The sequence below is a fragment of the Microcaecilia unicolor genome, chromosome 3, assembly GCF_901765095.1.
Source record: "Microcaecilia unicolor chromosome 3, aMicUni1.1, whole genome shotgun sequence".
In the NCBI taxonomy this organism is placed as follows: Eukaryota; Metazoa; Chordata; class Amphibia; order Gymnophiona; family Siphonopidae; genus Microcaecilia; species Microcaecilia unicolor.
Window position 1 is genome coordinate 49,930,647 of NC_044033.1, and position 27,020 is coordinate 49,957,666.

The 27,020-nt window shown below is 42.5% G+C and overlaps 1 protein-coding gene across 3 annotated transcripts in view; it reads right to left on the bottom strand.

Moving 5' to 3' along the window:
• Window positions 1-27,020, bottom strand: part of MAP4K3 (mitogen-activated protein kinase kinase kinase kinase 3) — a 363,843-nt gene that overhangs the window by 218,865 nt on the left and 117,958 nt on the right. For all 3 annotated transcript variants that reach the window (XM_030195906.1, XM_030195907.1, XM_030195905.1), the window contains exons 7-8: window positions 19,525-19,567; window positions 10,920-10,992 (exon numbers count right to left, since the gene is read on the bottom strand). In XM_030195906.1, coding sequence (XP_030051766.1) covers window positions 10,920-10,992; window positions 19,525-19,567 — 116 coding nt within the window. The remainder of the gene's footprint in view (window positions 1-10,919; window positions 10,993-19,524; window positions 19,568-27,020) is intronic.

The window sequence follows — 27,020 nt, forward strand, 5'->3', positions numbered from 1 at the left end:
TGGGGATTCTATCAGGTACTTATGACCTGTATTGGCTACTGTTGGAAACAGAATACTGGGCTACATGAACCATTGGTCTGACCCAGAAGTGTAACTTTCTTTCACACACAGTTTTATGTACAACAAGGTAATGGGTATTCTGAGTGCATGGAGTAATCTTAAGGCCGAGCTTTGGGGAACACCTGATCAACCTTTATATACAAGGTCAGTCAGGCAGGGGCGAAAGGTGGTCGCACAGGGTCTCGCGCTTCCAGAAGCCCCGCGGTGGCCACTCCCTGCTATTATCACCTCCTGGAATGCATGGCGATCTGACTGCTTTGCCTCTCCTCCCTCGAGCTTCAGGGTGCCCTCCCAGCACATACCTGAAGCCACCCTGGTGGTCTAGTGGATTTTTCGGGGCAGGAAAGATCCCCAGCCTTTCCTGTCTGCTGCTGTTGACCCTCTTGCTGCTGCATCACTTTTTTTTTAAATTGTTTCAAAAATAATTGATAAACAATCTTATCAAGCCAAAGCTTGTACAGAAAGGTATACATTCAATAATGATTAATAAATAAAAGAAAATTATGAATAGACACGCTCAAGTCTTCGAATCGTTGATCCAAGATTATCAATAATGGAGTTATTAATAAAAAACATTTCAAGGAAATTATAGAAACCTGTCTAACATCAAAGTGTCTCATATTAACAGAGCTCAGAACAAATGCCAATAAACATTAACATTCTCTTGACCCCAAAGATCATTTGGTTACAAGGAATTCTGTAAGCTGTGATGGCTCAAAGAAAACATATTTTACTGATTGGTACTGGACTATACACTTACATGGGTACCGAAGATGAAAAGTAGCCCCAATCTGAAGAACTCCTAACTTAAGCAGCAAAAACTGCCTATGTCTTTTCTGAGTCTCTTTAGATACATCCGGAAATATAGATGTTTTAAGACCTATGAACTCTTTATCTTTATTCTTAAAGAACATTTTCATAAGCCATACTTTATCCAAAGTTAGCGCAACAGTTGCCAATAAAGTAGAAGGGACTGCCAAATCAGAGTCAAAAGACTCTAGAATAGCTGAAACATCCAAAGGGGCTTCAGCCTGATAAGTGGACAATTGTGCTTCTGTTGGCTTACTTGGTAAATAATATACCTGAGAGAAAGGGGGAATAGCAGCTTCCTTAACACCAAAAATTTCCTTTAAATATCTGTTCAACATTTCCCTAGGTGTAATCGATGGCACCCTGGGAAAATTCAAAATTCTTAAATTATTAGATCTCAGGGAATTTTCCAAGGACTCAATTTTCCTCCGCATATTCACATTATCTTTTATCAAGGTTATTTGAGTTTCTTGAAATTTTGCAATGTCTTTCTCCTGAGTCTCAATTTTCGCTGTAATTCTTTTCACTTCAGTGTTTACTATTTCCACTTCCTCTTCTAATTTTTTTGTCCTGGTTTCAAGAACATGGGTTTGAGGGCATAAAACCTTACCCAGGTTTACAATTAAGGCCCAAAGATTTTCCAGAGTAACTTCAGCTGGTTTTTCTTCTAAGAAATGTGGAAAATTTAAAGTCTGTACCAGGGGCGTATCTGCGTGGGGACACAGGGGCCTGGGCCCCCGCAGATTTCGCCCTGGACCCCCCTACCACAGACCCTCTCCACCTCCCCCTCCCTCCCGCCCGCCCGCCACCAACCCGTCGCCGATCTTTGCTGGCGGGGGACCCCAAGCCCCCGCCAGCCGAAGTCCTCTCTTCCGTGCAGGATGCAAGTTTCAACGCTTCCTGTTCTTCTGAGTCTGACGTCCTGCACGTACAACGTGCAGAACGTCAGACTCAGAATTTGGAATTCAGTCTGACTGCAGGACGTCAGACTCAGAAGAACAGGAAGCGTTGCAACTTGCAGCGGCGCAGCCTGCATGGAAGAGAGGACGTCGGCTGGCGGGGGGTTGGGGTCCCCCGCCAGCAAAGGTAAGTGACAGCAGCGGGGGAGGGTGTCATTGGTGGCGAGGGGGGGGGGGGCTAAAATGTGCCCCCTCCCTCTGGCTCTGGCCCCCCTACCGCCCGAGTCCAGATACGCCCCTGGTCTGTACCTTGTCAGTAGAAGGATTAACTTCAGCAGTCTCTTCACCTGTATTCAAATGATCACTCGCAGTTTTCTCCATGGCATGATCTAAATTAGAGGAGTTTAACACTCCTTTGCTCTCCAGTTGTTCTTCCCGAACCCCTAGTCTCTCCTCTTCAGCTTCACATCCCGGCCGCCGAGCAAGAGACTCCAGCACTGGGGAACTAGCACACTGGTGCTGCGGGGGAGGAGCTCTTTGAACGGGGCTCAGAGTAACATCGAGCACGGGCGACGTCAGGTCTCCACACATCCCGGTCGTCACTAGCGTGCCGCCTCCCAATCTCTCCAACACCTCAGGCCTCCGCAGAAAAAACTCCATTGGACCTGGCGTTGAAACAGGCCGGCAAGGGGTCCCCACAGCAGCCGACCTTCCTCTTCGCTTCGGCATCTCTAAGGATTATATCATTGCTGCAGGCCCTCAAGTGGCTAGATGAATACCGCCCTTTTGCAGCGATCCTCACCCTTTCCCACTCTCATCGCAGCGCTTGCACTTTGTTATTGGCACTGCCTGGCAGCAACTCAAAGGCATGGCGTCCTGCTCCGGGGCCTTCCCTCTCCCACGTCCCTGCGTAAACAGGAAGTTGCATCAGTGCGGCAGAGGGAAAGCCTTGGAGTAGGACGCCGTGTCTGTGAGTTGCTGCCAGGTAGCACCAATAGCAAAGTGCAAGTGCTGCAGCGGGGATGAGAGAGGGTGAGGAACTGCAGGAGGGACTGTGCTTCTGGGTGGGCCTGAGACAAAATTGGCTGTGCCAGGGCCCACCCGTAGCTACGCCCCTGGGTTTAGACCAACACCACAGTTCAACAGTGCAATGCCAGAAGTATGGCACTTGTGGGTCTGTGGAAACTGGCTTGTCAGCAGCACAGCCATGTCCTACTACTTAGATTTTGATGATGAGACATCATGGATGGTTAACAGCTGCTCATGAAAGCCACTGCTGCAGTGACAGAAGCCGGGGGACGTCCTGATCTCTCTGCTGGTATCTAATGAGACTTATTTTGGCAGGAATGATGGCCATGGGTGTAGACTGCCTAGTTTTCATACCTTCTGTCCAGACTTGTGTTCACCTCACTGGAGGTGAGTGGGGTCCTCCTATGCAGTTAGGTTCTCAATTTATTCTGGTTCAAGATCCATCATCTCCTTAAATGGATGGTTGTTGGAACAACAGAATAGGATCCCTTCACAGGTATCTTTCGTGTCTTATCCCTTGCTGATAAGGCAGTATAAGCTGCAGTTTAGGGGACTTAAGAGTTAGTCCCTTCCTCCCCTCAGTAGCTCAGCTGCCCCCCACCCCCACCCTCTGCTTTACTGAGAAGCCAGAGGATGTTGTGTTTCTGCTATTTGAGGATAAAAAGGGAAAAGATAAAAAGGCTCAGGTGTGCAGGAGTTTGCCGGGGAGGGGGGGGGGGAAGAGGAGGAGAACCTTGGATATCTTTAGGCTGCTCTGCACCAAAGATAGGTAACCAAGCATGGGGGCCCTTTATCATCCACTTCCCTCTAATAGTCAGATGGGAGGCAGATGTTGAAGACTACCTGTAGACATGCAGAATGGTGCAGTTCCAAATATTTTCTAACTAAATATTTCAACAGGTGATCTCAATCACTTGGTGGAAATCTTCTTTCCTTCCTCCCTCTCACATTGGTGTACACCAGGTGTACTTCCCACAATACCTTGAAGCCTTTTTGGTATGGCATAGAATTTTGTGGAGCAAAGCAAATGAACATATGTATGAAGTATGTACGCTCAGGGAAAAATTCATCTTGGATCTTACTCCAAATGGAGAGGGGCCACTGAAGCAAAGGTGGAGCCCTCCGGGTAAGTTCCTTTAGAAGTCTATGCGGTAGCCAGGGTGCTGGTCTCAAAGGGTAAGGTTCTAGCCACCTTTGCTCAAGGGATTTCCATGCTTTATGGGCACCCTGGATCCAATCAGCCAGAATTCTAAGGCTTGCAACCTGATAATATAAAAGGAAGAAAGGGACTCCCATCCCACCCTGCATTCGCATTTGGTACATAACCTCACTCCGCACCTGCGGTGGCCTTTTCTTCCAGATGAATGAAAAGACTCTACACTGTAGGCCTCGGAAACATTTATCAGGTAGAGAGATAGGGAGTGCCATAAAAAGATTTAATATTTTGGGAAGCAAGATCATTTTGACCACATTAATGCGCCCAAGCCAGGAAACCGTCAATCCCTCCCACCGTTCCAATTCCAAAAACAACTCACGCACACATATACATATATACATACTTTTATTAACAATGAAGTAAAAATTGCCTCTTATTTTCTTTGGTTTTATTTTTTATTTTGTCAATGGGGAAAGGGGGGAGAAGGAAAGCACACAGGACAACTACTACTCACCCTTGCTGCCAAAGCCCATTCCCTCCTCTGGCCAAGAGAGGGACAAGTCAACCTCCTTAGCTCAATCAAGGGAAATGTCCATAAACCAGTATCAGAGATTGTCCCACAGCTAAGGACTTCACCACAGGGCCACAACCCACAGACCGTACCCAAGGAAATCAAGCCTCTGAAGAAACCTGCTGTACCAGTTCAATTTATATCATCTGCTAGAGGCAGATAAATTCTGGCAAGTTCCATGACTGTAACCACTTCTTATACTGGTGACGGCATCACCGTTTATCAGTATTCTCTCCCTTTTTTTCAAGATTATGGGAGACCTTTAGTTTTGTATAAGCAAAGCAGAAAAACAGTAGGAGACCACTGCAAGTGGGAAGGGCTGTGATATCACCAACACTAGCACGCCCTTAACACGGCTTAGTAAACAGGGCCCTTATTATTTTATGATTCCCCTGCATTAGATATCTGAATGTGTTTTGGATGCTTTTTTTTTAATCAATCATTATCAACCTTGATTGGTTATGTCTACGATTTTCTGTGAGGCTTCTTATGCATAATTGTTCTTCTTCTTATTTATGATTTTTGAGCCTTAGTGCTTTCTGACCTATTACTGCTATGTGGCCGTATTGCATTCTTTATCACCTTTCTCTCTTCTTTCCCTCTGTCTTTCCTAACCGACTGCCTCGCCCTTAATGTATCTGTTTGTTTATTCCTAGATTGATGTATCTTTCTATACTGATGTTAGCCTTTTTTAACTAATGTAAGCCACATTGAGCCTGCCCATGGGCAGGAAAGTGCAGGATATAAATGCCACAAATAAATAAATATTTTTTTGAGTCATGTTGTTGATGCTTATTTCTTTGTAACAGCTCTTTTAATGTTTCTATATCATTATTTGTATTATTATTTTAATCTATATTATTTATATCTTTCATGTAACTATGATTTTTACATATTGTTTACAATGTATATATGTTGTACTATTTTACAGAAAGCATTGCTTGACTTCTGAGGCAGGCGTGTGTGGCGCTGAAACACAGGACTGCATCAAGGCACTATTGTGTTTTTTAAATAAATTTCATGTTTGTATCACACTGTTCCTATCCCTCTTCTTTTTTGTTTTGTGCTACACTTGTTGTTAGGGTGATACTTCTGCTTTTTTTCTTTTTCCATCCTTCTTTATAAATTATCTCCAGAGAGAGAGAGAGAGAGAGAAGTGGTGGTGAACTAAATTTTGAGACTACATGCAACACACCAACAAGTGGAACAGAGCTGATGAAACTGCTTGATAATAAACTCATCACTGACTTTCAAGAATCAACTGGTATGGTATATCTCCCCCCTTGGCTCTTCTATAATTGGTTCCAATTTTTTAAACTGTCTCCATGAAACCTATAAGGATCTTGACAGTGTTGTATAGTAACTAAGTAAATGTAACTAGTTACTGTACTTAAGTAAAAGTTTTGTTACTTTTACTTGTAAAGAGGTACAGGATAACATTTCTTACTTTTACTGAAGTAATAATTTCACTAATTTTTACTACTTTTACTCAGTTACATCTGATGCTTTCAATTAAAAGTAGAAAGTAAAAGCTGAAGGGAAATGTAAATGACGATTCATCAATAAACCAAATTAAACAGGAAAACTAGGAACAGGATTTTGCTACTGCAAACCTTGCTATGCAAACAGTGGATCATCTCATCTTAAACTTTGCTGTTTAATAAATATAACCTATAAGAACAGTGGAGTTGTCTGTGTTGAACTGGTTACTAGCCTCAAGCCAAATTGAATAGTGATGAGTTGAGTCACTCCAAAGTGGAGATGAAGATGAAGCTGGTAGCAATTCTTTGTCAACAGATATATTTCTCTACTACAACAGGCTACTCATCATCCCATGGGAAATTTTAAATTGGGTTAACTGTTCACTGGATTGATAAGAGTCTTTAGGGAGGACGTCTAATTATCTGGCCTTAAGACTGAAGAGTTCCCAGAAATCTGACATTCTTGCATCAACTGTCAAATATAATTAAACAGAGTTTACCATCAGATGAAAAATTGTTAGAACGATTCCAACTTTGTGAAAGTCTTTTCTGAGAGAAGAGAAAGATTGGGGTTTAAAGGAGGAATTGTAGGTTAGTGATAGGCAAACAAAATGGGCAATGTGATAGCACTGCTACTGACCTCAATTAGGTGTTAAATAAGGTGTGAGAAAGTAGAATATTTGCAGAGGTTACTAAGGGCAACCTGATCACTGAGTTATCTTGAAAGGGTCTGTTTGAAGCAGTCCCCTTAGATTCAAGCTACATAAAGAGGAAAGGTCCCACTTAACTTTCTTTCTGAGAAGTTCTGAGAGAAGAGGACATTTCTCTGGTAAGTGAACATTATTTTGCTTTGTGATTTGGGAACTTAAAGATTGGGGTTTAAAGGAGGAATTGTAGGTTAGTGATAGGCAGAATAAAAAGGGAGGGACCACAGGAACAGCTGAAACAGAAGTGAAAGAAAAGGCTGACGGAAGCGGCGTCCCTGCGTGCAGGAGCTAAAAACTTTTAAGCAGCCAGCTCTTACGAAGGGGAGGGCCAGAGAGGGGTGGAGTGGGAGGGGGGTCCTGAAACGTCGGAAGGGAAGGGGCACCATTATTGTCGACGGAGCTCCTTCAGCAGCACTACCAGTAATTCTCACCTCCAACGTGCTTTCTTGCCTGGGACCGTGGCTCCCTCGGAGATGGTCTGCTAGGGTCATGTCATAATGCGGCCATTGACGTCAGTCTGATCTACGGAGCCTACCTGACCAACTCCGAGGGAGCCACGGTCCCAGGCAGGTCAGAACGTTGGAGGTGAGAATTATTATATAGGATTAGTATAAGCCAGTGTCAGCATGCCTACTTATGCCACATCAATGGCAAATGTAAATGGGCACACCTAACTTACGGTATTTATAAGTTGCGCACATAAGGTAGAGACACTCCCATGCCCCTCACGTGATTTGCCCACATGCACAACCCTTTGCAGTACAGAATAGCGCTGAGGATGTGGTTGCCATTTATGTGCTAAGTGTACACTTACTCACATAAATGTCAGTATGCTATAAGTGTAGGCACACAAATGGTGCCTAAATTTAGGTGACTAGTTATAGAATGAGGCAGATTAGCAATGATCTACGATGAACATTTTTTAAGTGCAGTAAGACATATTAAGGCAAAGGCCTGCTTTGAAGAAATTACTACCCTGAAATAGCAAAAATGAAACAAAAGATTATGTTTTAATTCACAAAGACTGCTTTGTAACAGAAATATTTCTGCTTCACAGTTTACCAAAACAGAAAAATCTGCTATATTCAATAACCTTCAAACTTACCCAAAACATAAAAATGAGAAAACTGAACAAATTTTTCTGAGTGAAAATAAATTACCAGGTGTCTAGAGAAAGACTTCTTTTCAAATGACTAAGAGAAACAATTGGTCCAGTTACACAGAAGCCCCCTCTATAAAGTGCCCCAGATGATCCCTTCAACTATGCACATGACTGATGTGATTTCAGAGAAACTGCTTGTGATCAGAGAAATCACTTATTTTCTTTATGACCTCCCTTACACGTGTCCCATTCAGAGGGAAAAACACGGAAGCGTTTACAGGGTGAAGCAAAAAAAAAAAAAGTAACCCCCTAAAGTTTTGCCATTTTCTCAGCAACCACTTTGAATTTCAACAATAAATTTTACATGCTTAGTCATCATGCTTATTAAACATTTAACTGTATTAAGCTATGTTGACATTACTGACATTTTAGCATTATTACATAGCGATTTTTGTGCGTTAAAAATGTTTGAGCTAAAACATAGTAAAATTACGTCATTCAAATGATACAATTAAAGTGTCAGAATTTCGCAGTCACTGAGAATGCTCAAATTGTCCACCCCTAGCTTTAGCAAAGCCCTTCAGTCGCTTTGGGACATTCTTCAAGTTCAAATTTATTTTTCTCTTAATATACCGCTCAAAAGGAGCCTATCAGAATGATGTACTGTCATATCATCGAACAAGAGGAGAAAAGAACTACAATAATACAAAAGAAAAGATACAAGGAGCAAAGAGCAAAAATCAACACCGTTGCGCCTCAGATCACCCCCACCACCACCAGATAGCGACCAGGCGCCTAAGTCCCAAATGAGTTTTTTTTTTTTTTTAGGTCAACCTTATATAGAAGCAGATGCACTAAAGCTAAATGAGCCTTTAATGACCCTCCAACGAGGAAAATTTGATCCGTTGCATGCATCAAAGGGCTTTTACTGAGGAAGCCAGCAGCTAACGAAAACGGAATGGAGATGAGCAATTAGTGTGAAAACCCCATTGAAACGACATGCACTAACCTTTTCCGATTGCCTTTACGCAGGAAAAAGGCAGGAAATCTAACGAGAGGTCTGGACCTCTCGTTAGGACAGCTCTGTGCCAGGAAAAATCATTAAGTGAAAAAATAAACAAACTTTGAGCCAATCCCAGCGCATTAGCAGAGCTAAAAGCGCTGTGATTGGTCCAAAGGACGTCAGAAAACACATCAAATAAAAAAAATAAAAAAAGGATCGGGAGGGGGCAAGGGCGCTCATCAGGAGCGTCCTGTATGGACGGCCTTGCCCCCCCCGCTGCTCCCCACTTTCCGCCGCTCCCCCCCCCCCCCGAAAAAGCAAAATGCTAGCTGCCCCGGTCCCCCTCCCTTCCTGTTCCTGTGTTCTGCAGAGCTAACTCCGCCTCCCGTCATTCTTTCGCCCCGTGCCCCGCCCCCGCTGCCCCCCTGAGGTCGACTACGCCGCTTCCCCCCCCCACCGAGACCCCCCTCCCTATTAACGACCCGAGCAGCGCCTCTCACCTCTTTCAGAAGCGCTGCACGGGCAGGAAGATCTATTGTGTTGGTTGTAGAGTCTCCATGACGTCTCTTCTTCCCTGGCCTAGGCCCCGCCTCCTTCTGACGTAACGTAACGTCAGAAGGAGGCGGGGCCTGGGCCAGGGAAGAAGAGACGTCATGGAGACTCTACAACCAACACAATAGATCTTCCTGCCCGTGCAGCGCTTCAGAAAGAGGTGAGAGGCGCTGCTCGGGTCGTTAATAGGGAGGGGGGGTCTCGGTGGAGGGGGGAAGCGGCGTAGTCGACCTCAGGGGGGGCAGCGGGGGCGGGGCACGGGGCGAAAGAATGACGGGAGGCGGAGTTAGCTCTGCAGAACACAGGAACAGGAAGGGAGGGGGACCGGGGCAGCCAGCTAGCATTTTGCTTTTTCGGGGGGGGGGGGGGGAGCGGCGGAAAGTGGGGAGCAGCGGGGGGGGGGGGGGGCAAGGCCGTCCATACAGGACGCTCCTAATGAGCGCCCTTGCCCCCTCCTGATCCTTTGTTTTTGGATTTTGCTGACCGGGTAGCCACGTGTATGTGTTGTGGCTTTTTTTTTTGTTTGTTTTTACGTTTGCAGCATGCGCAGAGCAGCCAGCAAAACGCTTGGCTGCTCTGCGCATGATTTAGGGGCCTTTTACCGATGTGTATTGTGATTCTTTGATACATTGTACGTTTGAATACCGATCTGAGCATGTGTGACTTTTTTTTTTGGTGCATTCTTCGTTTTTTAAAAATCGTTAGGGACTTTAACGATTTTGATTTTTTTACGTTTGGTTGCTGCATCTGCCTCATAGTCACTTAACAATTGTGTCAGGCATAGGTCCAGTGGAAGAGAATTCCATAGATTGGGATCCTGCACACTAAATAATTTCTTCCTAATAGCAGAGGAACAAATTTTAGTAATTAGAGCAATCGACCCTTGAGATGAACGGAGAGTTTGTGAGAGATTATATGGCTGCAAAAAATGAGAGTAGGCTTGAAGACAAGGGGTAACAATTTATACGTCACTCGATATGAAACAGGGAGCCTTGTCGATCAATCCCTGTGGCAAGCTGCCCCAGATCATCTGTTGTGTTTCCTTGAGTTTGGCAACTGTTTGTGGCTTTGGGTGGAGCTTGTGATAGGCCTACAACATTGCTCCCCAGACAAAAGTCTACATCACTGTGACATCATAAACAGTAAACTGGTAAGTTTGATTGCTTTCAAATAATAGTTTTACAGTGCAAACATTTTTGAACATGCGAAAATCGCTGGGTGGTCATTCTAAAAAGTCAGTAACTTCACTCTGTTTAAAGATAATCTCATTCCACTCAGTACATAAACATAGATTGTAACAACAAATAAAGCTATAAAATTTCACACTGAAATTCCAAGCAGCTGCTGAGAAAACAGCAAAAAACTCTAGGAGGGTTACTTTTTTTGGCCTCACTCTGTACGTAGGGTAATAAAATTTTAGTTGATAGAGAAGTGATCAAAAGCAGAAGCAACGTGGTTCTTAAGTAAAATACAGAACGTGCTGTCAAAATAAAAATGTTCTGTCAGAATAAAATAAGAACTATACTATCAAAATAGAAATAAATATTACCAGTACGGTGTGCCAATGAAAGATTTCCTCTTGGCAATAGTAGCTGTTATCTGTGCAGATACTCCAAAATCAGCTACAAAAAAAGAACAGAAAAAATTCTCATTAAATTTACTTTGCTAGAAGGATGCCTTAAATAAAATCCGATTCTGTACAGGTTTTACCAAATAGTGCCTACATAAAAATCTACCTAATTGTACAAAACATTCTAACAAATCCTATTTAAAGTGAGATATGGTAATGTCAAGCTTCATAGGAAAATTCTTCATAAGTTGCTACAGTATAATACAATAATATGACTGTCACCTTTAATTCAGTATCTTCACACTTTATAGCAGCCTATGACCACCTGTATTACATAGCTTAACTACAAATAAAAGTATTTATATCAGTTAATATTTGTCAATTGCATTTTAATTTTAAGCAAAAAAACACTAAAAGAACAGGATTGCTGTGCAGGCTGTGTTCACGTCAGGATCCTGCAACTTAATATACTTTTTTTGTTTATTTACTACTCATTTTTAGAAAACTACTCTGTCTGTGTTGAGGCACCAGTTCTCACTTTTTCTTCAAGTTTCTTTTGTTTGGACAAAAGAAACTTTTACCTTCCCTGCACATCACAAGTAACTTAATTTCTTATCATCTTAGTTGGCTCTGTCTTACCCTCCACCTAGGGACCTGCATTAACTGGAAAAGGGGAAGAAGCGCGCCTTTTTGGGGGGGGGGGCATGCCAAGCTCCACCCCCACTTACAGCATGTCCTCTTACCTACCATCCCATAGTCGCCCCCCACCCCTTCCACGACATCCAGCATCCTTCCCGATCTTTGAACTCCCCACCATGGTGTCCAACATTTCTCTTCTCCCCTCCCCATAGTCTTCAGCACTTCTCTCCACCTCCCCGCCCCCCCCCCCCGACATGTTTAGTCTCTTACTTCCCTTCCCCAGGGTGGGAATACTCAAACCAGCACAGCATCAAAAGCATAGAGGCCAGCAGGTGTGGGTCCTTGAGCATCTGTGCATGCTCAAAGCCTGCCTGCTCCCTCCCCCCTCCAAACTTCCTATTTCATGCTCAAGGCCTCATGCCTGCCAGCCTCAATGCTTTTGGTGCTCTACAGGTTGGAATATCACCGCCCTAGAGGAGGTGGGTAAGGTACTAAACCTGTTATGGGGGCAAGGAAGATGGAGAGAAAGAGAAGTTAGTATGTTCCCTCTAAGGACTTAACATCAGCAAAACGTTTCTGTTACATTACAATGTCAGCACTTCTTACAGATAATACACACATATGTAAATACTCACAAGGAGGCTAAAAATAATTTCATGAGCCATGCTCCGCATGCTTTCCATCCTTCTTCACCTGTAGTTTAGCTATATTTATAGCTACTCTAATTTTTACTCGGCGGATGTACAGCGCAGCTTAGGGGGGAACACTGCTCCCTCTGTACAAACACCACTTTTAAGAAAAAAATAAAATAAAAGAACAGTAGGAGCACTTTTGAAGACAGTATGGAAGGACCCCGTCACTGTTTACCAGCTGCCTCCCCCATGCACTCCTGTCCTTGCCTCGGAGACAGGAGTAGCCTTCTGGAGGTCTCCTGGAGGGTGGGCCCTCGAGTAAATCTTCTCTCCCCCAGGCAGAACCTCAGGCAAGAAAAACTCTGGCTACTAAATAAGTGTTAGACTTAATAAATGTTTATTCAGAATAGCAAAAGAAGGCAATAAGTAATTATTGAAATATTAACAAATAAAATCCCAATAGAGTACAATATGTAGCAAATAAACAGAGTTTTCCCTGGGAGCTGTCAATATGTCCACCTGCTAGTGTAGACACACTGAAGCTCCTCATCCTCAGTTCTATTTCCTCTTATATACCTTCTTCTTCCTTTCTTTATTATCTTAATTACCCTTCTTACCTAATGAATATGCATCTTTCCAGCTCATTCTATTTCCTTTTTATGGTGAATCCCGTTCCAGCACTTTCTACCATCTTCTAACTCCTATCATTTATTTCCTCATTGAATGGACAGCTAGAGCTTGTCATGTACATAAGCATGTTTTTATTAGATAATGGTGGACCTATATTCCAGTTATGCATAGTAACTATGACAGTGCCCACACCCTCTTGCTGAAGCTACAATTTCACCCAAACCCACTTACTCCTCCTGTTGATTGTTTATATGGATACTGCAGATATCCTTAGTCATAGGAGTCTCTGGCTCTTGGTTGCTGACCCAGCAACTTATCACAAGTTAGCATCGTCCAAATGTCAAACCACAAATTTCTACAGCCTTAGAACGGTAATTACCAGAAAAAATACATTTCTAGCTGTCTTGCAATTCCAATATTGTTTTCAAAAGTTAAACTACTTAAGGTCAGAGCATCACCGAAGCTGGCCAGAAAATTCATTCCACAAGGAGATTCCAGCTAACACAAAAGCCGAAGCTCTTGTATTAGAGAATCATAAATGATTTACTGCATCAACAAAAATACGCATAGTAGATTCTGATCTTAGCATACATCTGGGATGGTACACCTGCAGTGCTTGCTTCAGATAAAATGGAGCAGAAGCAAACAACGCCAGACCAACAATTGTCAGCACCAAAATGTGAATCCTTTGTGCCACTGGAAGCCAGTGTAGTTGCTTAAGAGCAGGTGTCACACGTGAAAATCTAGATAAACTCACAATTGTTCTCACAGCAGCATTCTGGACTATCTGCAATGCCTTTACTCCTGAAGCAACCATACCAACGTACAAGGCGTTGCAGTAGTTCAGTCACATCAAAATCATACTTTGAACCACACAACAGTAATCATACAAAGGAAGCACAGACTTATACAAACTTATACAAAAAGAAATGTGCCTTTTTTTAATGAGTCTATAGAAAAAGACTCTTCCAGTACTAAAGAATTGTTTGCTACAGTTTCAAGGTTAACTAAAGATATGAATAATAAAGGCAATTTTTCTTCCTCTATTTCATGTAATGATTTTGCAGATGCATTTATAATAAGGTAGATAAGATAACAGAACAGTTTGATTATTCAAAATTGCCTATTGAATGTCCTTTGAAGGAGGAAGAAAAGTGGTCTGAATTTACTTCAGTAACAACTGATGTGGTGAAGAAAACTTTTAATCAAGTTAAAAACAGCTTTTTTAAGTTGGATGTTTGAAAGATTTGGTTGCTCCTGTTTTTGTCCAAGTTCGAACAAGAGTTTTGATTCTGGATGTATGCTTGTTGAGTTGAAAGAAACAAATATTTTCGATATTAATCAATTTGGTTTTCGTTTTAATCATGATACAGAAACTTTGCTCGTCTTTATTTGATGTGATCCAAACTGGATTTAATGAAGGTGGGAATTTTTTTTTTACTTGTGACATTAGGCATTTCTGCAGCCTTTGATACTATAAATCATAAAATTTTGATAAATAGATTGCACACAATTGGTATTACTAGTAACGTGTTGAGTTGGTTTATTTCCTTTTTAGAGAATTAACAATTCTATGTAGCTATAGGTAAAGAAATATCAGAGTTGAATGAGATAAAAACTGGGGTACCTCAGGGATCTTGCTTGTCTGCAGTACTTGTCAATATATTGTTGCTGCCATTATGCTGATTACTGAACTGTCTAAATTTGAATTTTAGGCTCTATACCAATATCTAGTTCCTGCTTCCAATTGATGATACAATTAAAAATATCTTTAATAAATTATGATAATGTCTGTTGTGATTAGAAGGATGAAGGCAAATTGTCTGAAGTTAAATGTCAGTAAAACTGTGAATTGGCTAGTTTCAAGATACTGTCATTCCACACCTCCATAGATTGATCAATTAAAAGAAATTTGGTTTTGTGTTTGTTCAATTTCTAAAAAATTGAAGAAATACATTCTTCTAAAAGGCAAATATTGGTATTCCAAATAGAATTGCAGAGTGTATCTTGTGAGCAAATGGGGAGAAGTTCTGTAAAATCATCCGCATACATATATAGTTGGAACCCAGCTTAACGCATAACATATCCTAATGAACTACAAGACAAACAATGAAGGAGACAGTGGTGAACCCTGAGGAACTCCACAAATAGGATGCCAGCAATCTGATTCAGAGTTTTGCACTTTCACACTATATGACTGACTGATCAAAAATCCATTAAACCATCTCAACACATTTCCTGAAATACATATTCTACTAAAAACTGATAACATTTTGTCATAATTGACCAAATCAAAGGCACACGGCAGGTCAAATTGCAATAAGATTGCCCTGTGCCCCTTGACAAGTGGCACTCTATCCTTTGCAATAACAGTACTTAAAATTGTTTGTGCTACAAAACTGTCTAACCCCAATTGTGCACATGCAGAATATTATGTTTATCTAGATAATTTTGTAGCTCTTCCATAACTATTCCTTCTAGCACTTTAGTAAATAACAGTACATATCAAAACCTGTCCACAATCTATCTGCTGGACATGGTTGACCTGCAAGTGAAGGCAAAATGGCCACTTTCCTATAGGATTGTTGTAACATACCATTACAAATTTTATAAACTATCTTTAAGATATAATGCCAACGCATCTGCAGTTGGCGTGACCTTCTCAATTGGTTGTAAAAATTCCTTAGTATCTAAAATAGTATTAACAATTTTGAAAATTTCCTTGGAAGCAATAAGAGCTTCAGTTATCTTATCAGAATAACATTTTTTTTGCTTCTTCTTTTTTTTTTTAAATAATAATTTATAATATTGTATCGCTAACCTCCACTTAAGTTTATCAGATACTAGCCCTATTATACCACAAGTTTGATCTTTTCTTATTTTTGAGATGAATTTTGATTGGAGCAATTTCATCTAAGATTGAAACACAAGTTTCATTCCAATTTTCTATTAACCTTAGTAGATATTCTGTATCTATACTAGATTCAATTCTACTCCAAAATATTTTCTGGGGTATATTACCTCAGTATATTAAACTACTTTTAACCGCTTCCATTTTCTGACCTTGTTGTCTCCACTGAATCGTAAAGCTTAACAATGACCTGTCCAAATTGTCCAAGACCAATTAAGATCTTTAAATACAATACCATCCTCTGAATATAAGTAGGCTATTAGATACCGCTGATGTCCCTTCTCATGAGAAAATTTTAAAACAGGATAATGCAAATCCAACGAGTCAAGAAAATCAAGTGACTCTCTAACTCTAGAATCTGACCTGTCTTCCAAGAGATGAATAGAAATTGGCTTATCAGCTCTAGAGTGAAAAGCAGTAACAGCGCTCAAGTGCATTCTGAGTTAGTATTGAGACCAGAATCAGAAAGTGTAGGAAGAGAGCATTTAAGCAGGGTCAAGTGCTCAGGCTGTACACCAGATGGAAAATCTTCTCCACCTGAAACGATAACATTTCTCCATAGATTTTCTAGAGGCTAAAAGTATTCTAGAGACTCCTTCTGGAAGGCTTAAGGAATATAAGTCTATGTCATCAAAAAACAATCCATTAGGCCTAGAGAGCGGTGATCTGGATGGAGGGATCCCCTCGTTCTGTGTTATTAGGGTTGGAAAAGGATCTAACCTCAATTGTTCCTTGGACAATAAAACTAAGAGAAGAGGGAACCAAGTTTGACATGACCAGTAGGGAGCAATTAGGATCATAGTCCCTTGGTCTTGACGTCATTCAAGAAGAGTTTTCTCTATGAGACGCAGTGGGGGGGGGGGGGGGGGTACATTTTAAAGCAGATTCCACAACTAAGGAATGATGGATTAACTGTATTTTTTTTTTTCAAACCCAGTGCATTTCTTTGGAGCAACTTGAACTGTCAGTGGAGTCTCCCACTTTTTGATCAGAGTATTGCTCATAATTGTATGAAGTGGAATGGTGATATCTTTTCTAGGAAAAGAGTCAATCTAGAACCTCAAAGAGTTCTGAACAAGGCTCTTCCTCTTTTTCTAATTTGAAAGGTATAGCTTGGGCCATTCTCATAGACAAAGCCAGAAAAGGATATATTTTCTGGAGGAGAAAGATCAGATGAAATGCCATAGGACTCCTCAACTAAGAGGTCCTATGGGTCCTGCTCTGTCTCTCAGGAGAGGTCTGAGTCTGACTCAGGAGTCAGAAAAGTGTTCATAAATGATTCACTGAATGTGCAAGCATCCCAAAGGCATCCACTGTTCAGCATTGTCTCCAAGTGGATGCCTTTGGGATGCTTGCACGTTCAGTGAATCATTTATGAACACTATTGTGACCCCTGAGGCAGGCTTCCTGTGACACCAAAACATGGACCGTGTTGGGTCCCATTTTATCCAAGCAACAAATAAAGCATCCTTCAAACACCATCTCCTGTGTTGGACTGTCCTTTGGACAGCCTCTATTCTTTTTTTACTTGTACTGTCTGACATAGAGGTTTTTCCTGTTTGCTGCACTATCAAGGTACCCACCATTAAATCAAGGGGCAAAATCAACATAATAGACTTTTGGTCCAATCTGCCTTTTGACCATCTAATTCCCATATCTCATTTACCAGACTATTCAAATCTGGGATAATATTTGTAGTGTTACACTAAATGAGAAAGCACCAGAAAATGTCAAACTTAGACCCAATAAAAAAATAACTACCTCCCTGGTTCACTTGACATTTCAGACATCTACAGAGAACGTGGTCCAAAGCCAAAAATACTGACAATTGGAACAACTGGAGGAATTCATTAAAAGAATACAAAAACAAAATTAAAAAAGCCAACTCTACTTACTAAGCAAAATTCATTTAGTGCAAAACTCACTAAATACAAGAAAACTTTACACTCTGGTGAACAATCTGCTAGATACAAAACTATTATCAATGAACCAACTCCAACTACTGACCAGCTAGCAAAATAACTTTGAAAAGAAAATAATTAAAATTAGGAAAGAAATGAGAGACTCTAATATCAATACAGAAAAATATGTCAAGACTCATACCAATTCTCTTGTGGGAATAACAGCTGATAGAATTTGGTCTTTTTTTCCCTTTACACTCCAGAATTAAACACTTCCTCAGTAAATATGAATCTTCACAATGCATTCTAGACACCTACCCTAGCTATCTTCTGAGTCAACTCTCGAACAATTTATTAAGGGCCCCTTTTACTAAGCCGCATAAGCGTCTACGTGTGCCAAAATGAACTTACCGCCTGACTACCACATGGCTCTTGTGGTATGACTACCACATGGCTCTTGTGGTAATTTTATTTTTGGCACGCGTCCATTAAGCACGTCTGGAAAATTTTTTTTTTTTTTGGTGCACGCAGCGGACATGAGCCAAGTGGCATCTGACATGCATAGATCATTACCACACAAATTCTTTATTGCTAGGTCTATGGCTGACGATAAGGTCAGAGACCCAAAATGGACGCGCGGCAATTTTGATTTTGGTTTTGTTTTTTGGTCCATTTTGAAAAAAAAAATGTCCAAGTGCAAAATGCACAAAATCAAGCCATTAGGACGTAGGAGGAGCCAGCATTTTTAGTAGACTGGTCCCTGACATCCCAGGAAAGCAAAATGGCACCCTAGGGGCACTACAGTGGACCTCATAAAATGCACCCATGTACACATCTCACCATTGTCCCTTGCCTTGTCTGCTGAACCCCCGAAAACCCACCCAAAACACACTACCCCTAACTGTACACCACTACCATAGCCCTTACGGATGAAGGGGGCACCTACATGTGGAACAGTGGGTTTCTGTTGAATTTTGGAAGGCTCAATTTCCTCCACAAGTGTAACAGGTAGGGAGAGGTAGCAGGGTGGGTCCACCTATCTGCAGTGCACTGCACCACTACTAGACTACTCCAGGGACCTGCATGCTATTCTAATGGACCTGAGTATAACATCTGAGGCTGGCAAGTAATGTTTTTAATCATATTTTAGGGGTTGGGAGAGGGTTAGTGACCACTGGGGGAGTAAGGGGAGGTCTTCCCTGATTCCTTCCAGTGGTCATCTGGTCGGTTTAGGACACTTTTTTGTGCCTTATTCGTGATAAAAACAGGTCTACCTCAAAACGTCTGGACGGTTTTCTTTTGTTCCATTTTGGCTGAAAACATCCTAGTGTTAGAAACACCCAGATCCCGCCGCCCTTAACACACCCCTGATACACCCCCTTGTGATTTGAACGAACCTCTGACGGACTTCATAGAGGAACATCTAGAAACTGGTTTTGAAAATACCAACTTGGACGTTTTTGTGAGAAAAACGTTCAAATGCAGATTTATGCCACTTTTTGGACGTTTTTATCTTTTGAAAATGAGCTCCATAGTAACCTATGGAACTTTGTAAGTCTAAGTGCTTTGACAATACACCTCTTTATGTCCTTCCACAAAGTGCTGAAAACATTCTTGAGTACTGCTTTTAATAACGAGAAAATATGATTCAACTGTTAAAGATATGTCTTCAACGCTTCTCTGATAGTAATAATCTGTGTCTTTTGGCATAACTTAACCTTTTATTGTTAGTCAATGCCGTTTATTGCTTTTAAGCCATACTGAACCCGAGCCAGTTAGGGATAGTGTGGGGTATAAACACTATAAATATTAAAAAAAGAAAAAAACAGACTGGGATTTTCATGCTAGGAGATTTATTTGAAAGTACTCACCCAGTTTCACATAGCCATTATCAGTAAGAAGAATATTTGCTCCCTTTAAAAGAGGGAAAAAAAACAGGTTTCAATACATTTTTAGCAGTCTGATCATATAATAAAGGGTTCTTCTTTTGTGATACAAATTATAAAAACTGAGTTCATTACAAAACTCCATAAATGTAATGATGCACTATTCCACAGAAACCACGGTTCAGACCCTGCTTCTCTCACCACCATTCCTTGTGACTTTAGGATAATCACCAACTTCTACTACATCTGGTATCCTTGTAAACTCCTTCGGCAGGAACTTATCATACGTATAAAACTGTAAACTACAGAGCTAAAAAAAATTTAAAATGGGAAAGCTGGTTTAGAAGCTATAAACAATGTCATCAGTGCATTTGGGCTGATTTTGTTTCACCCTCAATTAAGTAAAATGATAAAGACATTATTAAGAGGCAGCATCAGCTTCTTCTAACTCATTAAGTGCAGTCTTTACTGTGGTGATTTCTTCCCCCTGCTCTTTACCTCTACTCATTTGCTTAATTCTGCCACATCCACTTAATTTTGTTTCCTAGAGTTCTTGCAGCCGTCCCTCCTCCATGGATCACAGAAACGCCTTTCCTCAGCTCCTGCCCTGTAACCCAGCTGCTGCTTCCGAAGGTAGGTAGGCTTCCTCCAATTTCTTAACATCTATCTTAACTTTCCAAACACAAGACTATAGAGGTGTCTTTCAGGAAAATATGCATCCCTACACCCCTGCAGCAGGTAATGATCAAGGCACTTGGTCACACTACTCTACTCTGCCTCCCCTAGCCTCGAAAGCCCAGACAAACCATACCACCAAAGACAAAATTAAAAAATTGGAGTTTTTTTAAGCAATTCTAAAGTTTTTATAGAAACATTCACTGCAAATGAAGCTAGGCAGCAAGTTCCAAAATGACAGAGCCAGACAGACAAAAAACTGAACAGCAAGTCAGAATCTAGTCTAGTCCAGGAAACTGGTGACATGACCTTCTCACCTTGAGATGGAGAGGAAGGAACATATGGTATTAAAAGAGATGAGAATTAAAGATCCAGGAGGGACTTCCAGTATGCGGTGAAGCTGAACAGACATGTGTGCCCAGAGCTCCCTCTCACACCTGCATAATCCTCTGCTGAATCTTGGCCCTAAGGTCTCTACCTGCATTTTTTACTTTACTTATCTTCCCTGCACCTTCAGGTGTTTAGCTCAGGGCTGCACAACTCAGCAGCCATGTGAAAAAGGATAGCCAGCATCTCCCAAAATAGCGTAGGTGGATGATGGCTCCACAGTGGTACTCACAGGTGAATTCGCACAGGAGATTTCTAAAATATTATCTGTATCCCTGGAAGATAAGCTCAATCAAATACACAGCAGTATTGAGATTCACAAGAGTTTCAACATGGACCATTGGTGGCTTGAGGAGGTAGAGATGCAGGTCTTGAGGAACAGGTTTCACAATTGCATGAGGAGAACTCACAGCTCCTAGAACACCTGGAGGACCAGGAGCACAGAAGCAGGAGAAATAACTTGCGCCTCATTGGCTTTCCAGAGGCAAAGACGGAACCTTGCTGTCCATATTTGAGAACTGGCTCCATGCCTAACTAAGCCTGGAGGAAACCCACGCTACTCTTACGTGCAAGAGGGCGCATAGGTTCGGGCAGCTGCTGGCAAGGGACCTGTGCCCACATCCATAATTGCCAAGATCTTAAATTGGGCGGATAAGGAGTGCCTCATGCCCCCTGGATTGTGACAACCACAAGGCATTTATTCACCAGAAGTGGCACAGAACTGAAAAAAATGGCGCGTATTTGTTTGGATCTGCATGAAAGGAGGATTTTTTTTTCTTTTTTCCCCACAAAATTGCAGATCGGCCATGATGGGAAAGTACTCTTTCTGAATTTGCTGGAAGAAGCTTGCTGTATGCCCCAAATTAGTCTGACACCCATTTTTTTTTACTAATCTGTCCCACCATCATGCCCCCTATTTAGGCTCTTTGGTGGTGGCAGGGGATTTCAACCTTGTGGTTGATCCTCTTCTTGACAGGTCTGCTTCACCACAGGCTCACTTGGGAAAGGGGCATGGGGGATGTCTACCTTTTGCCAGTCCTTGGACCTGGTGGACCCTTGGCACTTACTGAACCCAGAAACTAAGGCCTACACCCATTCATCACACGCACATGGCTCCTTCTCCCGCATTGACTACCTCCCGCTATCAACGCCTTCTTTGCCTGGGTACGAGATGCAGAGATCAGGGCCATTGCAGTCTCAGACCACGCACCAGTAATGCTTACCCTAGCATCACCACCCTACTTACTTTCAGCAACAGTGATAACAGTGATCATAATATGATCACATATGATATTAGCTTTGAAGTAAGTATATATAGGAAATCAAATACGTTAGCGTTTAACTTTAAAAAAGGAGACTATGATAAAATGAGAAGAACGGTGAAAAAAAAAGCTTAGAGGAGCGACTGCGAGAGTCAAAAATTTACATCAGGCGTGGATGCTGTTCAAAAACACCAACCTGGAAGCCCAGGCCAAATATATTCCGCGTATTAAAAAAGGAGGGCGGAATACAAAATGACAGCCAGCATGGTTAAAAAGTGAGGTGAAGGAAGCTATTAGAACTAAAAGAAAATCCTTCAGAAAATGGAATAAGGAACTGACTGAAAATAATAACAGCTTAAAGAATGTCAAGTCAAATGCAAAGCACTGATAAGGAAGGCTAAGAGGGACTTCGAAAAAAAGAGTGCGTTGGAAGCCAAAACACATAGTAAAAGGTTTTATAGGTATATTAACAGCAGGAAGCCAGCAAAAGAATCGGCTGGACCGCTAGATGACCGAGGAGCGATCACGGAAGACAAAGCCATAGCGGAGAGATTAAATTCATTCTTTGCTTCGGTCTTCACTGAGGAAGATTTGGGTGGGATACCGGTGCCAGAAATGGTATTCGAAGCTGAAGAGTCGGCAAAACTTAATGAATTTTCTGTAAACCTGGAGGATGTAATGGGACAGTTCTACAAACTGAAGAGTAGCAAATCTCCTGGACCGGATGGTATTCATCCCAGAGTATTGATAGAACTGAAAAATGAACTTGCGGAGCTATTGTTAGTAATATGTCATTTATCCTTCAAAATCGAAGACTGGAGGGTGGCCAATGTAACGCCGATTTTTTTAAAAGGTTCCAGAGGAGATCTGTGAAATTATAGACCGGTGAGTCTGACATCGGTGCCAGGCAAAATGGTAGAGACTAAAGAAGAAAATTACAGAGCATATTCAAAAAAGCATGGATTAATGAGACAAAGTCAACATGGATTTAGGAAAGGGAAATCTTGCCTCAATCTACTACATTTCTTTGAAGGGGTGAACAAACGTGCATAAAGGTGAGCCGGTTGATACTGTGTATCTGGATTTTCAGAAGGCGTTTGACAAAGTGCCTCATGAAAGATTCCAGAGGAAATTGGAGAGTCATGGGATAGGAGGCAGTGTTCTATTGTGGGTTAAAAACTGGTTAAAAGATAGAAAACAGAGACTAGGGTTAAATGGTCAGTATTCTCAATGGAGAAGGGTAGATAATGGGGTTCCCCAGGGGTCTGTGCTGGGACCGCTGCTTTTTAACATATTTATAAATGACCTTGAGATGGGAGTAACTAGTGAGGTAATTAAATTTGCTGATGACACAAAGTTATCCAAAGTCATTAATTCGCGGGAGGATTGTGAAAAATTACAAGAGGACCTTACACGACTGGGCGTCTAAATGGCAGATGACATTTAATGTGAGCAAGTGCAAAGCGATGCATGTGGGAAAGAGGAACCTGAATTATAGCTATGTCATGCAAGGTTCCACGTTAGGAGTCACAGACCAAGAAAGGGATTTAGGTGTCGTTGTTGATGATACATTAAAACCTCCTCAGTGTGCTGCTGTGGCTAAGAAAGCAAATAGAATGTTAGGTATTATTAGCAAAGGAATGGAAAACAAAAATGAGGATGTTATAATGTCTTTGTATCGCTCCATGGTGCAACCGAACCTAGAATATTGTGTTCAATTCTGGTCGCAGTATCTCAAAAAAGATATAGTGGAAGTAGAAAAGGTGCACAGAAGGGCGAGGAAAATGATAAAGGGGATGGGACGACTTCCCTATATGGAAAGGCTGAAGCGGCTAGGGCTCTTCAGCTTGGAGAAAAGGTGGCTGAGGGGAAATATGATAGAGGTCTATAAAATGAGGAGTGGAGTTGAACGGGTAGATGTGAAGCATCTGTTTACGCTTTCCTAAAATACTAGGACAAGGGGGGCATGCGATGAAGCTACAATGTAGTAAATTTAAAACCAATCAGAGAAAATATTTCTTCACTCAACGTGTAATTAAACTCTGGAATTCGTTGCCAGAGAATGTGGTAAAGGCAGTTAGCTTTGCAAAGTTTAGAAAAGGTTTGGATGGCTTCCTAAAGAAAAAGTTCATAGACCATTATTAAATGGACGTAGGGAAAATCCACTATTTCTGGGATAAGCCACATTGAGCCTGCAAATAGGTGGGAAAATGTGGGATACAAATGTAACAAATAAATAAATAAGCAGTATAGAATGTTTTGTACTTTTTTGGGATCTTGCCAGGTATTTTGTGACCTGGATTGCCACCGTTAGAAACAGGATGCTGGGCTTGATGGACCTTTGGTCTTTCCCAGTATGGCAATACTTATGTACTTATCTAATCCTGTGCTTGGCGTTTCCCATCCTATCTAGCCCATGAGCCCAAGTTTCGGACGCACTTACAGGCCCAATGGGAGGACTATTGTACTAATAATGCTCAACATCAGGAGACCCTATTTTGTACTGGGACTTGGCTAAAGCAGCCCTCTGCGGGGCAATTACAGCCTACACTAGTGCTCGTAATAGGAATATCTCCTCTAGCATTATTAACATTGAAGTGGCACTCCAGAGGGCTCGCAGGGACTATGCCAAGGGACCCACTGACGTTAATAAGAAGCAATATCTATCAACCTAGTTTGCTGAACTCCTTAATTCACTCTAGAACTCAGAAGGGGATGCTTAATTATAACAATCACTACCATCACTATGGCAACAAACTGGGCAAGCTTTTGCCTCCCTCCCTTTTCAACGCTGACCCTCAATGTTCACTCTTTGACTGGACGGGTGTAGGATCTCCCAGATCGAGGAGACAGCACAATTCCTGGTCAACCATTTTGAGGACACATATGAGGCTGAGGTGGACTTCTCGCCTGAGCAATCAGATGACCATTTACATCAGGCGAATATGCCCCGCCTCTCGGAGCAGGTTATCCGACACCTTAATAGACCCCTCCAGTCTAAAGAGCAACAGCTGGTTATCTCTCACTTGAAAAATGGAATGGCCCAGGGGTGGATGGCTTTTCAAACGAGTACTATAAAATGCTGGTTTGATAGTGCCACTTTTAGAATTCTACCAAGCAGTGATTCGGGAGGGGGCATTGCACCAGTATGACAATGTAGTGCTTATTTTTCTTCTCCTGAAGCCAGGAAAACCTGAGGATGATCCGAGTTCCAACCGACCCATCACTCTTTTAAACGTTGTTGTTGTTACTGGCCCGCATAGTAGCAGACCCTATCTGAATACTTGCCCTCGTGATTGGGAGGGTTCAGACTGGCTTTATTAAGAGGTGCCAATCGGTCCATAATGTCCGCAGGATGTTGATGGCGCTGGCGCATTGTTGTCACACTAACACCCCTGTGCTTTTAGTCAGCCTTGACACCTCAAAGGCTTTCAACCACATTGCTTGGCCCTTTTTGTTTCAAACTATGGACCACGTAGGGATCTCTGGGTGGTATCATAGGGCAGTGCAAGCGCTTTATGCCAACTCCTCAGCATCGTCAATGGTATCCAATCCCAAGGGTTTTCTATTTCCCGAGTTATGAGGCAGGGTTGCCCCCTCCCTAGATCCCCTGCTTTGCACTTTGAGGGGTGAGGTGGCAGTGCATGGTCTGGAGATGGGATCCATTACTCTTGAGACTTTGGCATTTGTGGGTGACCTGCTTCTCATTCTTACTGATCCCCAGTGCTCCCTTCTGGTGGTAGTCGAGCTGATGGAGGAATACAGCTTTCTACCTGGTTTCCAACTAAACTTGAATAAATCATTTGGGCTGCGGGTCCTCCAGTTGGTTCGGACATCCTGGACAGGGGCCTCTCTCTTACAATGGACGTCAGGGAAGCTTAAATACCTTGAGGTGATCCTCCTGCTGAACTGACAACTCTACTCCCTTAATGTGGATCTGCTCTTGGAGGAAACCAGGTCCAAATTACCTCTTTTCTTTATTAGGAAAGATTAGTTTATGTGGAGGGGCATAATAGAAAGGGGCGCCCAAGTTTTCCTGAGGACGTCCTCGCAGGACATCCCGGCGAAGGGTTGAAACAAGATGGGTGTCCATCTTTCGTTTCGATAATACGGTCGGGGATGCCCAAATCTCAACATTTAGGTCATCTTTAGAGATGGTCATCCCCGATTTTCGACGATAATGGAAACCGCGGACACCCATCTCAGAAACGACCAAATCCAAGCCATTTGGTCGTGGGAGGAGCCAGCATTCGTAGTGCACTGGTCCCCTTGACATACCAGGACACCAACCAGGCACTCTAGGGGGCACTGCAGTGGACTTCATAAATTGCTCCCAGGTGTATGCTCCCTTACCTTGAGTGCTGAGCCACCAAAACCCACTATCCAGAACTGTACAACACTACCATAGCCCTAAGGGGTGAAGGGGGGCACCTAGATGTGGGTACAGTGGCTTTGTGGTGGGTTTTGAAGGGCTCACATTTACCACCACAAGTGTAACAGGTGGGGGGGGGGGCCTGGGTCCGCCTGCCTGAAGTGCACTGCACCCACTAAAACTGCTCCAGGGACCTGCATACTGCTGTCAGGGAGCTGGGTATGACATTTGAGGCTGGCATAGAGGCTGGAAAAAATATTTTTTAAGTTTATTTTTTTAGGGTGGGAGGGGATTAGTGACCACTGGGGGAGTAAGGGGAGGTCATCTGGTTAGTTCGGGCACCTTTTTGAGGCTTCGTCGCAAGAAAAAATGGACCAAGTAAAGTCGCCCAAGTGCTCGTCAGGGACGCCCTTCTTTTTTCCATTATCGGTCGAGGACGCCCCTGTGTTAGGCACGCCCTAGTCCCGCCTTCGCTACGCTTCCGACACGCCCCCATGAACTTTGGTCGTCCCCGCGATGGAAAGCAGTTGAGGACGCCCAAAATCGGCTTTCGATTATGCCGATTTGGGCAACCCTGGGAGAAGGACGCCCATCTCCCGATTTGCGTTGAAAGATGGGCGCCCTTCTCTTTCGAAAATAAGCCTGTTAATATGTTCCTTGCACCTTGCTGCAAGTAAATGAGGGACAGCTGTTAAATTCTTTGCTCCAACAATTTTTGTGGCAGGGTTGGAGGCCCCGGCTTTCCCTCTGGACGGCTGTGTTGCTGCTTGAGAGGAAGTTGCCTG